This window comes from Geotrypetes seraphini, chromosome 1 (assembly GCF_902459505.1).
Source record: "Geotrypetes seraphini chromosome 1, aGeoSer1.1, whole genome shotgun sequence".
NCBI classification, from domain to species: Eukaryota; Metazoa; Chordata; class Amphibia; order Gymnophiona; family Dermophiidae; genus Geotrypetes; species Geotrypetes seraphini.
In genome coordinates, this window is record NC_047084.1 from 146,742,017 (window position 1) to 146,756,420 (window position 14,404).

The window sequence follows — 14,404 nt, forward strand, 5'->3', positions numbered from 1 at the left end:
AACCTGCCGCATATCACAGGCCAAATTATAAGCTCGGAGATCTAATAAGCCAAATCTCCCCTGGGCCTCAAGTAACATCAAAACTCAAAGGGGCAATCGAGGCCTCCTCCCACGCCACAGGAAAACCCACAAGACACGATGACCTCCAATGGGGAGAGGGAGAGTTAGGTTGACTGAAATTATGCTCTTGAGTAGTCTGTCAAAAAGGCTGATTTAACTTGGGAGTAGCAGACGGCTAAGATTTTTGAGGACGCTGCTGTTGGTGTTTTTTCTGCTGCGGCCTGGAAGGAGGCAGAGGTTTTAGTGTATAACGCCTTTGATAAGAAGAGGGTTTGAAAAGTTTAGCAGTAGAGGACTTAGGCTTAGGTCAAAGTAAAGAATTGAAAGACTTCTCATGTGCTGAGAGTTTTTTAGTTGCATTCTCAACAGTGTCGCAAAAAATTAATCTCTCCAAGACAAGGAATGTTGGCTAAGCAATCCTGGAGATTAACATCCATGTCCGCTATTCTAAGCCATGCCAGCCTTCTCATGGCCATAGAGATTGCAGAAACTCAAGAAGACAGCTCAAAAGCATCATATGAAGAATGTACCATATGCTATCTGAGCTGAGTGAGAGTATGAAACATATGTTGAAACTCAGACTTTTGATGAGATAAGGTTTTACCCAATATTTGAGATAACATGTAAAATAGAAATTGTAGTTAATGACCCTATTGGCCAGCATGGCATTTTGGTAGAGACATCTACCAAATCTATCCATAGATCAACCTCTCTCTGGAGGAACTGTGGCATAGACTTTAGAGGAGCAGATTTCTTGAGTGGATTCAACCACAAGAGGTTGATATGAAAGTTGAGATTTATGAAAACCAGGAATGGGAATGATTTTGTATTGAGAAAGATTTTGTATTGAGAAAGAGTTGTACGGGTCAGCTGAAATATCTAGGCAGCTGACCCGTACAACTCTTTCTCCTCTATAACTGATCCCTTGAGCTGTTAATCACTAACTTCCACCCTGTTAAGTTCATTCTATTTGTACCATCTTTTAATTTTTGTAAACCGCATAGAACTTCACAGTCCTGCGGTATATAAACTGTTGTTATTATTATTATTCCTAGGAGTTGCGCGGGGACAGAAATCCCACCCGTCCCCACCCGTCCCCGCCAAAGTCCCACCCGTCCCCACCCGTCCCCGTGAGGAATCCCTCCGTCCCCACCCGTCCCCGTGAGGAATCCCTCCGTCCCCACCCGTCCCCGCGAGGAATCCCCTCCGTCCCCACCCGTCCCCGTGAGGAATCCCCTCCGTCCCCGCCCGTCCATATAAACTTCAGAAATAGTTATTTCATTTAATTATGCTACTGAATTAAAGGCTCTGGTAGAAACCCATTTACAAATAAGCAAAAAGACTGTATTAATTTGAAAATATTAATTGGGAAGAATACATACTTTGCAAATGGGTTTCTACCAGAGCCTCTAATGTTTATAAATTTTTATCAACACAACTAATATACTACTTTATCCTGAAGCAAAATAAAAAAAAAGAAATATAATTCTTTTCCTACCTTTGTTGCCTGGTTTCTGCTTTCCTCATGTTCTCATTTAATTCCTTCCATCCACTGTCTCTCTTCCTTCTGCATCTTCCATTTGCTCTGTTACTGTGCCTCTCCCTTTCTTCCCCCTTCCAAATTGGTCTGGCACCCATCTTCTTCTCTCCGCTCCCCCCTAGTCTGGCATCTGTCTTCTTCCCTGCCAGTGTCTTCTCCCTACTCTCTCTTCCCCATTTCCTTTCAGCGTCCTTCTCCCCCCCATCTTCCCCATGTCCTGTCAGCGTCCTTCTCCCCCCTCTGTCTTCCACATGTGCTTTCAGTGTCCTTCTCCCCCCTCTGCTTCCCCATGTCCTTTCAGCGTCCTTCTCCCTCTCTGTCTTCCCCATGGCCTTTCAGCGTCCTTCTCCACCCACCCCCCCGTCTTCCCCATGTCCTTTCAGCGTCCTTCTCCACCCCTTTGTCTTCCCCATGTGCTTTCAGCATCCTTCTCCCCCCTCTGTCTTCCACAAGTGCTTTCAGATTCCTTCACCCCCCCCCGCCCTTCCCATGGCCTTTCAGCGTCCTTCTCCCCCCCTTTGTCTTCCCCATGTCCTTTCAGCGTCCTTCTCCACCCCTTTGTCTTCCCCATGTGCTTTCAGCATCCTTCTCCCCCCTCTGTCTTCCACAAGTGCTTTCAGATTCCTTCACCCCCCCCGCCCTTCCCATGGCCTTTCAGCGTCCTTCTCCACCCCTTTGTATTCCCCATGTGCTTTCAGCGTCCTTCTCCCTCCTCTGTCTTCAAGTGCTTTCAGAGTCCTTCCCCCCCTCCTACCGTCTTCCCCATGGCCTTTCAGCGTCCTTCTCCCCACTCCTTCTCTACCGCCCCGGGTGCAGTACAGCCGGCCAGGTCCCCTTACTTTTGTGGCACTTCCCCGACCGACTGACAACAGCCCCGGTCCGACAAACCTCCCTGCCCTTAACTGCGAATCTAAATTACCTTATTACAGCTGCTGTAAGAAGATAATTTAGATTCGCGGCTACAGGGCAGGGAGGATTGTCGGACCGGGGCTGTTGTCGGTCGGTCGGGGAAGTGCCACAAAAGTAAGGGGACCTGGCCGGCTGTGCTGCAACCGGGGCGGGGTGTGGCGGGGCGGACCGCCCCCTCCCTTGGTAGCCACTCGAACCGCGAGGCTACTCTCCTCCTTACCTGCACTGCCTGCAGCACAGAGCCAAACGGAAGTCTTCCCGACGTCAGCGCTGACGTCGGAGGGAGGGAGGGCTTTGTTTAAGCCCTCCCTCCCCTCCGACGTCAGCGCTGACGTCGGGAAGACTTCCGTTCGGCTCTGTGCTGCAAGCAGAGAAGGTAGGGAGAAGAGCCGCGCGACTGAGTACATCCAGCTTTGTTTAAGCCCTCCCTCCCCTCCGACGTCAGCGCTGACGCAGGAAGACTTCCGTTCGGCTCTGTGCTGCAAGCAGAGAAGGTAGGGAGAAGAGCCGCGCGACTGAGTACATCCAGCTTTGTTTAAGCCCTCCCTCCCCTCCGACGTCAGCGCTGACGTCGGGAAGACTTCCGTTCGGCTCTGTGCTGCAAGCAGAGAAGGTAGGGAGAAGAGCTGCGCGACTGAGTACATCCAGCCCCGCAGGAACCCCCGCGACCCTCGGAGGCGTCCCCACGGGATCCCCGCGACCTTAGGGGGCGTCCCCACGGGATCCCCGCGACCCTAGGGGCGTCCCCACGGGATCCCCGTGACCCAAAGGGGGAACCCGCGGGTCCCGCGGGATTCCCGTCGTCCCCATTCCCGTGCAGCTCTCTAGCCGGTACTGAATAAGGAGACTCCCAATTCTTTCAGAGTGTTTCCTTTAGGATGCCATGTAAAGGAAGTTTAATAAGCTCCTTAGGAGGATGTTTGTAGTCCATAGTCTCTACAAATTCCTCCGAATACTTGGAATCTGCTTCCAACTTAACAGTCATGTCTATACTCATTTGTCTGATAAAGCGAGTAAAGGAGAACGGCTCAGAAGGAGATGGCTCTCTGTGAGAAGTGGCACGAAGAGAATGCTTTGCAGGAGCATCGTAAGCCTCTGTAGCAGAAGAAGAGACATCAAGACTAGAATATAACAGTAACATAGTAGATGATGGCAGATAGACCCGAATGGTCCATCTAGTCTGCCCAACCTGATTCAATCTAAAAATCTGTTGGCTATTTCTGGGCGAGGATATAAAGCTCTGCCTGGTACTGTTCTTAGGTTCCAACTACTGAAGTTTCCATCAAAGCTCACTCCAGTCCATCTACACCCTCCCAGCCATTGAAGCCATCCCCAGCCCATCCTCCCCCATAAGGCTATATACAGACACAGACCGTGCAAGTCTGCCCAGTACTGGCCTTAGTTAAGAACATAAGAATTGCCGCTGCTGGGTCAGACCAGTGGTGCATTGTGCACAACAGTCCGCCTTGTTGCACTGTTTTTTCGCCTTTAGAGCTTCAGACACTATCACTCCAAAGGTTCCTCTCCCCATCCGTTCATATCAGCCTCTCCCCTCCCAGCATATAACAGCACCTTCCGATTATTAATCCCCAAATGCATTACTCTGCATTGAATTTTAGTTGACAGATTTTAGACCATTCCTCTAACTTTTGTAGATCCTTTTTCATGTTTTCCACTCCCTACTCGGTATCTACTCTGTTACAAATCTTGGTATCAAGATGAAGGTCCAAATCCACAGGAACTGAAGGCGAATGGTACTGGCACTTGGCTCGGTAGGCAAGAGACTTCTTGCGCTTGTCTGATCGCTTGGGAGAAATGTGTCTTGACTTGGAAGAGTATTTGCAGATTTACTTCAATGCAACCTTGGAGAAGAATGACGCTTCTGAGGCTGATGCCTCGGAGAAGGAGAACGGTGCCTTGAAGAGCGATGCCTCGGAGAAGAACGGTGCCTTGAAGAGTGATACCTTGATGCATGACTCGATGATGATCAGTACCGAGAATGATGTGGTACCGATGAAGCAGTGGCGATATCTGCATCTTGCATAAAGCGACACTTAGGCTGGGCCGGTACCGAAGGAGCCGACATGGGGGTAACCAGTTGGAACATGTCCCCAAATTTCAATTGAATAAAGCATCAAGCTTCTCTTTAAAAGCTTGCACTGATACCTGTGGTTTGTATACCGGTATCAATGGTATACAAACCACACTCGAGAGAGGATGACATGGAAGAAGATGGACCCCTTACAGTCGAAGTGAGCAGCATCAATGGTTTCTGTTTGGCCAGTGCGACTAGACTTGATACCTTAGAGGCCTAAGACACCGTCTTGGAAGCTGGTGACTTCTTAGCTGGCTTACCTGACGGAGCTATGGTCTGCGACACCGACATGGAAGCAGGTACTTCAGACGATGGTGATGCCTTTGTCGTCGTTGGCTTGGACAGTGAAGATGGTACCTGACAGCTCTCCATGGTACTGAAAAGCAGTTACTTACCGTAACAGTTGTTATCTAGGGACAGCAGGCAGATATTCTCAACAGGTGGGTGATGTCACCGACGGAGCCCCGAAGCAGACAGCCTCGTAAGCAGACTTGCTTGAAGATCTTTTAAGAGCTTACGAGTGCTGCATCGCGCATGCGCGAGTGCCTTCCTGCCCGAGTTAGGGCGTGTGCCTCCTGTGAGGTACCTCAGTTCAGATAACTAGCTAAGAAGCCAACCAGGGGAGGTGGGTGGATTTTGAGAATATCTGCCTGCTGTAACAACTGTTACGGTAAGTATCTGTGCTTTATCCCAGGACAAGCAGGCAGCATATTCTCAACAGGTGGGTGACCTCCAAGCTAAGCATAATGGGATGGAGGAAGTGTTGGCAAATTAAGAAAGCAAATTTTTTAAAACGGACTGGCCAAAATGGCCGTCCCTTCTGGAGAAAGTATCCAGACAATAATGAGAGGTGAAAGTAAGAACCGAGGACCAAGTGGCAGCCTTGCAGATTTCCCTCAATATAAGTTGATCTGAGGAAAGCTACAGACGCCACCATTGCTCTAACTTTGTGGCCCGTGACTCGACCCTGCAGAGGGAGACCAGCCTGAGTATAGCAGAAGAAGATACAAGCAGCCATCCAGTTGGATATGGTTTGCTCCTAGACAGGATGTCCCAACTTATTTGGATCGGAGATGAAAAGTTGTGGAGCTGTTCTGTGAGTGCGTTGCAAGTAGAAGCTAAGGCACGTTTACAGTCCAAAGTATGAAGCGCAATTTCTTCAGGGTGAGAATGAGGCTTTGGAAAAAATACTGGAAGGACAATAGATTTATTAATATGAAATTCTGTGACAACTTTAGGCAAGAATTTTGGATGAGTGCCACCTTGTCATGGTGGAAAACTGTGAAAGGTGGTTCTGCAACCAAGGCTTGTAACTCACTGACTCTTCGAGCAGATGTGAGAGCAATGAGAAAGACGACTTTCCAAGTGAGATACTTGAGATGAGCCGTACCAATTGGTTCAAATGGAAGCTTCATCAATTGAGCCAGGATGACATTGAGAGATCCCAGACCACTGGAGGTGGTTTGAGTGGTGGGTTAACATTAAAAAGTCCTTTCATGAAGCGGGAAACTACAGGATGTTCAGTCAGAGGTTTCCCCTCAAGAGGCTGATAGAAAGCATTAATCGCACTAAGATGTACTCGGATAGATGTAGACTTAAGGCCCGAGTGTGATAAGTGAAGTAAATAATCCAAAACTGAAGACAAGGAGGTAGATATTGGCTCCATGTTTCGAGTAGTACACCAAGCAGAAAATCTAGTCCATTTCTGATTGTAACACTGCCTAGTGGACGGCTTTCTAGAAGCCTCTAAAATATCCTGTACAGACTGAGAAAACTGTAGAGAGGCAGTTAGGTTGAAAGGTACCAAGTTGTTAAGTGTAGAGACTGCAGGATGGGATGAAGTAAAGACCCCTGACTCTGTGTAAGCAGAGGGGAAAAAACTGGTAGAAGCAGAGGCTCCCTGGTGCTGAGTTGAAGTAGAAGGGAGTACCACGGTTGTCTGGACCACCGAGAAGCTTTCAGAATCATGGTGGCATGTTCTGTCTTGAGTTTTACAAGAGTCTTGAGAATCAGAGGGAATGGAGGGAAGGCATAGAGAAATCGGTCTGTCCATTCCAGAAGGAACGCATCTGCCTCAAGGCGATGAGGAGAATATATTTTGGAGCAGAACTGAGGCAGCTTGTTGTTGAGGGGAGGCGCAAAGAGGAGTCCCCCACTGAGCAAACACCTGACGTAGAGGTAAGGAGTCAAGTGTCCATTCGTGAGGTTGCAGAAGACGACTCAATTTGTCTGCAAGACAGTTGTGCTGACCTTGAATGTAGACACCTCTGAGAAAGATGTTGTGATGAATTGCCCAATCCCATAGCTTCAGAGCTTCCTGACAAAGGGAGTGAGATCCCGTGCCTCCCTGTTTGTTAACATAGTACATGGCGACTTGGTTGTCCGTCCGGACAAGAACTACTTTGTCGTGAAGATGATGTTGAAAAGCTTTGAGAGCACTAAAAATCGCTCTGAGTTCCAACAGATTGATGTGACAAGAGACGGTCTGCGGGGGACCAATGACATTGAGTACAGAGATGTCGAGAAGGGCTCCGCATGCATAGGTTGACGAGTCTGTTGTAAGAACCTTCTGATGAGGAAGAGCATGGAAAAGCAAACATCTGGAAAGATTGGAAGAGAGCATCCACCAGCGGAGAGATTGTCTCAACAAAATAGTTACTGTGATGTGTTGAGATAGTGGGTTGGTGGCTTGTTGCCACTGAGATGCCAGAGTACACTGAGGTATTCGAAGGTGAAGTCTGGCAAAAGGAGTCACGTGAACTGTAGAGGCCATGTGACTGAGTAGAATCATCATGTGTCTCGCTGAAATTGATGTGAGAGGAAACACTTGTTAGCAAAGGCGAATGAGGGCTTCTTGGCGTGGTTGAGGAAGGAACGCTCTGAGCCGAACAGTGTCCAGAATGGCCCCAATGAACTGAAGAGTTTGAGAGGGGTGCAACTGGGATTTTGGAAAATTGATTTTGAACCCCAGACATTGGAGGAACATAATAGTCTGTCGGGCCGCTGCAATAACCCCCTGTTGAGACGGGGCTTTGATGAGCCAGTCATCCAGGTATGGAAAAACTTGAAAACCCTGGGTACAGACGGCTGCAGCCACCACCACCAGACACTTTGTGAAAACTCTGGGGGATGAGGTGAGTCCGAAAGGAAGAACTCGGTATTGAAGATTCCCCACCTGTGAGAGGCTGCATGGACTGGGATATGAGACTAAGCCTCTGAGATCCAGAGAGCATAACCAATCCCCCTGATCCATCAGGGGATACAAAGTTGGTAAAGAAAGCATCCGAAACTTCTTTGACTATAAATTTGTTGAGGGCTCTGAGGTCCAGAATGGGTGGCAAATCCCCCGTCTTCTTTGGGACTAGAAAATAACAGGAGTAAAATCTCGTGTCCCGTTGGTTCAAAGGAACTTCCTCGACCGCTCAAAGGCGAAAAAGAGCCTGAGCTTCCTGAAGAAGAAGGGGAAGCTGCAACGAACTGGAAGGAAACTCTTGGAGGGAGATCTGGAGGTACTTGAAGAAAATGAAGTGAGTATCCCTCCCTGAGGATGTTGAGAACGATAAAAATGGTGAAGTCGACCTCCAATGGGCAGAAAAGAAGTCTGATGGAGGGAGATTGGTATGCTCAGACTGAGAATGTCAAAAAGACTGAAACGGTTTAGCCACAGCAGGAGTCTGAGGTTTCTGCTGCCTTTGCTGCTGCGGACGTCTAGGCGGAGGCCTGGAGAAAGCTGGCGTTGTTTTTTTGAGGATAACGACGTGGTGGAGGCTTGTAAGGCTGAGCAGGAGGAATCTTAGGCTTCGGCCGAATCAAGGAGGCAAAGGAGCACTCATGTTCAGAGAGATGCTTTGTAGCAGCCTCGATGGAATAATCAAAAAGTTCAGTCCCTTGGCAAGGTAAGTTGGCTAGACGATCCTGTAAATTAGGGTCCATGTCCATAATGCGGAGCCTAGCGAGGCGACACATAGCCACCGCAAAGGCAGAAACTCTGGTTGAGAGCTCAAAGGCATCGTACGTGGCTTGCAGCATGAAGAGTCGTAGCTGTGACAGAGTACGAATAATTTGTTTGAACTCAGGAAGACACTGCTCCTCAAAAGCCGGGAAAAACTTTAGGCATTATTTTGAGGAAGTGATTAAAATAAGCAGTGAAAATGCAATTGTAGTTGAGAATTCTATTGGCCATCATGGAATTCTGATATAGCCTGCGGCCAAACTTGTCCATGGTACGGCCCTTCCTGCCTGGAGGGACCACAGCATAGAGCTTAGATGGTTGAGCTTTCTTTAAGGAAGATTCCACAACTAAGGACTGGTGAGATAATTGGGATTTCTCAAACCCCTTACAAGGGACAGTGCGATACCTGAACTCCAGTTTAGAAGGTATAGCTGTAATAGAGTAAGGAGTTTCCATTTTCTGAAGGAAAGTTTGTTTTAAGACAGGAGTCATGGGAAGCCTCAATGTCTCCTTGGGTAGATGAGGTAACTCCATGTCGGCAAAGTACTCAGGAGTGTACGTAGTCAGAGTAGAGATCCAGCTGAAGAGCTTTCCCCATGTCAAAGACAAATCTCGCAAATGACGTAGACTTGGAGGTAGACGATTCCTCATGAGAAGAAGAGTGAGACCTAGGAGCCGCAGAATAGGATGGAGAAGCCTCTCTGGAATACTGAGAAGGAGGCTCAGAGTCCAGGACCATGGTCACTGAGGAAGCTCCGCTACCTGTGATAGGAGGAGTCAGAGAGTAAACTGGGTAGATCCCTCCTCTCCAAAATCACCGGCCTCTGGAACGACCTCACTGTCCCGCTGCGGAACCTGGACTCCCTCCAACTATTCCGAAAACAACTGAAAACCACCTGGCTTTTCTCTAGCATATAATAATCTCTTCTCCTGATTACATCCCCTCTTTTTATGCTTTGTAAACTCTTTCTCTTCTCTCTTCCCATATTTTTTAAACTCTGTAAACCGTGTCGAGCTCCACTTCAGTGGAGAAGATGCGGTATATAAACCTAAGGCTTAGTTTAGTTTAGTTTGCACTTGAGAAGGCTCAATGGTTGAAGTCCCCGGGGTCCAAAAACTAGAGTGAGTCAAGGCAGGAGGAGGCGGTCTTGATATAGGAGTCTTTCGACCTGGACGGGCTCTCGAGGCGAGCAGCAGGTGTAGAAGCTTTGCGAGACTGAGACTTATGTTTAGTTTTTGAAGGAGTCTCGACAGCCTTTGATAAACGAGGCATAGAAGATCAGCACTGGGAGGAAAGCCCTTTTGCTTGAAAGAAGACTCCTGACTCTGCTTGGAATCAAGATGCCTCGAGTGATGCCTCAATCGAGGTTTAGGAGACTCTGTCCCAGGAGGAGGCGAAGAGTCACTGGATGATAAACGACGAGACTTGCGAGGCTTTGCCTTGAGGTGCTTCAACAGGAGGCTCAGGCTGGCTCGTAGGAAGCAGGGTCGAGGTCGGGAGAAGTTGAGCCCATGACCGAGGAAATCTGACGTGGTCAGATAGCTTACAACATGTCCTCGAATATAGGCACCAAAATGAAGGATCAGGTCTCGAAGGTGCAGCAGTGCACTCCAAAGAGGGCGACCTCGAGGATGAGTATTCCCTATGTTTGGAGGCACGCTTAGCTGGAGGTCTCATAGAAGCTGGCAGGACCTTAGGCACGGCCTGGGATGCCTGGAGGCTTCTTAGGAAGAGTACCTGAAGGAGAAACAGGAGATTTACCCGCAGATGAAGACTTAGAAGGGACTGAAGCCGAGGCCTTAGAGGCCGAAGTTGTCGAGGTCGAGGACTTGGTCAAGGCAACCAGGGGTGTCAGGGTCGAGGTCTTGGAAGTCGAGGCTGTCTCCGAAGCCGAGGTCGAGACCCTCTCAGCAGACTGCTCCATAGTGCCAAATAGTTGAAGAATCTTTAGCACAGCGTCTGCGAAGGGCTCTAGGTTGAAGGATTAGCACAGCGCGAACAAGTGTTGGGGCAATGTTCAGGATCCAGGCAAACAATACATCAATGATGAGGGTCGGTGATTGAAATTACCTGCCGCACTGGCTATACTTTTTGAACTCGGTAAGAGGCCGGGACAAAGAAAAGAAAGAGACCGGCGAAAAAATGAGGTTCAGTGGGCCAGGCCTAGGCCCAAGGGCTGCCTAGCCGAAAAAAAAAGGGCAAGAAAAATTTTTTTTAAAAAAATGTTAAGAAAAAGATAGAAGACGCTCGGTCACAGCGACTAAGTAGAAAATAACAAAGCTGCGGTGCGAGAAGGCAACGAAGAGCTACAGAGCTGAAGTGAAGAGGACTTCTTAGCTCCGTGGAAAACGTTGAACTGAGGTACCTCACAGGAGACGCACGTCCTAACTCATGCGGGAAGGCAAACAGCGTGTAAGAATTTAAGAGCAAATGGGATGCCCATGTGAGATCCCTTAGAGGGTTAAACCAAGGGACCTGACACCAGGAGTGGGATTCCTACGATAGTAGACTTGGGGGTGGGTCAGTAGAGTGGCAGACCTGATGGGCTATGGCCCTTATCTGCCGTCATCTTCTATGTTTCTATGATGCAGCACTCGTAAGCTCTTAAAAGATCTTCAAGCAAGTCTGCTTGCGAGGCTGTCCACTGCGGGGCTCCGTTGGTGATGTCACCCACCTGTTGAGAATATGCTGCCTGCTTGTCCTGGGATAAAGTAATCTTTGTTGAATAAGGCTGGCTTTTGATAGATTGCTTCTGCAGCATCCAACAGCGCGTACAAGACTCCATGTGATGGTCGTGACCAAGAAACTGGATGCACCACTTGTGTAGGTCTGTTAACGAAATAGTACACTGGCACCTGCCGCACTTTTCAAAGCCAGTCAACAGATGGGATATGGAAAGGAAAACCGCTTCAGCCAAAGGCGAAAACATGGGCCCCGCATCAGAAAACCAGCCGCAAAAAAGAGAAAAAATAAGTTGTTTAAAAAAAAAAAAAAAAAATTTATGAAAAATGGAAATAAGAAAAATAGAAGAAAAAATTAAAGAAATGTGCGAGCGGGAAGGCTAGAAAAAAACAACAGAATGTTTTTAACATACGACTTCATAACGCTGCGGAAAACTGAGAACCGAGAGAACCACATGTAATAGGATCACAGTGCGGTCAGTCACGAACTTTCTAAAGTTCTTCAAGTGCACAAATATTTTAGCAGCTGTCTGTACCGGGGTTCTGTGGATGACATCAACCACATGTGAGAATATGCTGCCTGCTTATCCTGGGATAAAGTAAAGTTTTATTGTTTTTACCTGGTAATTAGGATTTTCTATCATTGGAGGTTTCCATTTTCCTTTATACTTTGGGTTATTTATCAAAGGAAGATTCCATTCTCCACAACCAGGTGCAGTTTCACACTTTGGATTGCGAATCTGTGGGGGTTCCCATTCACCATCCATAGTATCATCCCTATTGTAATTAAAAGCACAGATAAGATAAAAACAATAAATCAACTCATTTTCAATTGCTTCATTTGAGGAAACAGAATAAACTAATGAAACTCTTCTTTTTTTATTGATTCACACTGCTGAGTCACTTAATTCGTCATATGTCACAGAGAAACATTTTCCAAAATTATAATTCTGGAATTTAAGATGTCTTTGAACTTCATATATAGCATCAACTGTCTGTCTAATGTATCTATAATTTTTTTTTCACCTTGAAAGAATCCTGAAATGTGAGCTAAGAGATATAGTTTTCCTCAAACTACAGCCTATGGACACATTTTCATCAGCTCCTTTGCCCTCCTGTATGGCAGTTGCCTGTGACCCATATTCCAATGGCACTGGAACTGGGTTCAGGTCCATTCAAAGTTTAACCTCCTGCTGCTGCCACATGCTGTACACATTATTTTGTGCTTTGGCTGTGTCCTACCTATAATTTGAAAAAGCTGTATCAGAGGGGGCGTAGAATATGGCAAAGCACAAGAAAGTCCTGGGATGAATGAGAGAGTTTCTTTAATTGATGCTGCACGCCTGCTGGGATGCTGCAGTAGTGGCAGAAAGAAAGGAAACGCAAGAACTACTGGAGTGGAGGATAGGAAGGAGGAGGGAGATACGAGATGTTATCAGAATCAAAACATTCTTATAATACAGTGTTCTCCCCAGAAATTTTTTCCAGCCAGGTGGCATGAAAAAGTAGCCGGGTGGGGTGGAATGAGGAAATTTAGTGGTGGGGAAAATTAACTCCCTCTTTTACTAAGGTGCGCTAGCGTTTTTAGCGTGCGCAGAATATTAGCGTGCACAAACCCCCGTACTACGCAGGAAAAATAATGCCAGCTCAAAGCTGGAGTTAGCATCTAGTAAGCATGGCAATTCTGCACATGCTAAGCGCATGCTAAAACCGCTATCGCAGCTTAGTAAAAGGAGCCCTAAATGTGTACTATTTTTATTAATTATTATTATTTTCCAATGCTCAATATGACTTCCTTTTTTAAGGTTTGACACTTGTGCCAGAATATTTTTACTAAATTTAAGAAGTATCCAATTCTAGAAGGGAATAATTAGATATTTGCCCTCTTTCAAATGGTATAGAGCAGTGTTCTTCAACCTTTTTACACCTATGGACCGGCAGAAATAAAATAATTATTTTGTGGACCGGCATCGGTCCGCAGACCAGCGGTTGAAGAACACTGTGCTAAGACGTGGACCAGACCCTGCCCATCTCTACCCAATCTTCATCCCAGCCCCTGCCCCCATAGTCCTAATTGTAACACTATTTTTTCCATTCATATATACACACATTTTTTCCATTCATATATACACACAATATAATCTTATTAACAATGCATTGATCGCACCATGGACCGGCAGTTAAAGAACACAGTTTTGGGCCTGATGCACATGCCGGCCCTATGGACCGGCAGGAAATTTCTGTGGATCGGCACCAGTCCATGGACCAGTGGTTGAAGAACACTGGTATAGAGGTTTAAAAAAGGGAAATGCGTTAATGAAGTCATTAGGTTCAATCTAGTCATTTATTTCTGCATGAATTTAAACAACTAAAAAAAAAAAAAAAGATAAATATAGCTCATCCAGTCATACAAGAAATGGTTCTACAGCACCTCTAATAATGTTTTGATCACTAGGTTCCTTCCTGAGGTCTCACTGAGGATATGAAATAGATGCGATCCCCACTTCCAGACCTCTTCCACATAATTTATGGAGAGGTGTTACTGAGCCTTGAAGGAGACCTATGTGATTGATCTTTATCTGCTACTTTTTTTGCTGTACTCTTCCCCCTCCGTATTCGCAGGGGTTAGGGGCAGAGCCGGCCCGTGAATATTAAAAAACCGTGAATAATATTCGGACCGGTTCTGCCCCTAACCTCCGCTTCCCCCAGCTATTTTAAGCCCTGAAAGCCCTCCTTAAGCCTTACCTGGTGGTCTAGTGCAGTGATTCCCAACCCTGTCCTGGAGGACCACCAGGCCAATTGGGTTTTCAGGCTAGCCCTAATGAACATGCATGAGAAAGATTTGCATATAATGGAAGTGACAGGCATGCAAATCTGCTCCATGCATATTCATTAGGGCTAACCTGAAAACTCGACTGGCCTGGTGGTCCTCCAGGACAGGATTGGGAACCACTGGTCTAGTGGGTTTTCAGGCAGGAGCGATCTTCTCACACTCCTGCCCCGTGCAGATCGCTCACAGGAAATGGCTGCCTTGAGCTCCTGTAGTCTCTCAAACCATTTCCTGTGAGCGATCTGCATGGAGCAGGAGCGTGTGAAGATCGTTCCTGCCCTGAAAACCCGCTAGACCACCAGATAAGGCTTACAGGGCTTACAATAGCCTGAAAAT

The 14,404-nt window shown here is 47.2% G+C and overlaps 1 protein-coding gene across 5 annotated transcripts in view; it reads right to left on the minus strand.

Annotated features, from left to right (window-relative positions):
- Positions 1–14,404, minus strand: part of CLGN (calmegin) — a 414,476-nt gene that overhangs the window by 101,111 nt on the left and 298,961 nt on the right. For all 5 annotated transcript variants that reach the window (XM_033939634.1, XM_033939605.1, XM_033939625.1 and 2 more), the window contains one exon: positions 11,859–12,015. In XM_033939634.1, coding sequence (XP_033795525.1) covers positions 11,859–12,015 — 157 coding nt within the window. The remainder of the gene's footprint in view (positions 1–11,858; positions 12,016–14,404) is intronic.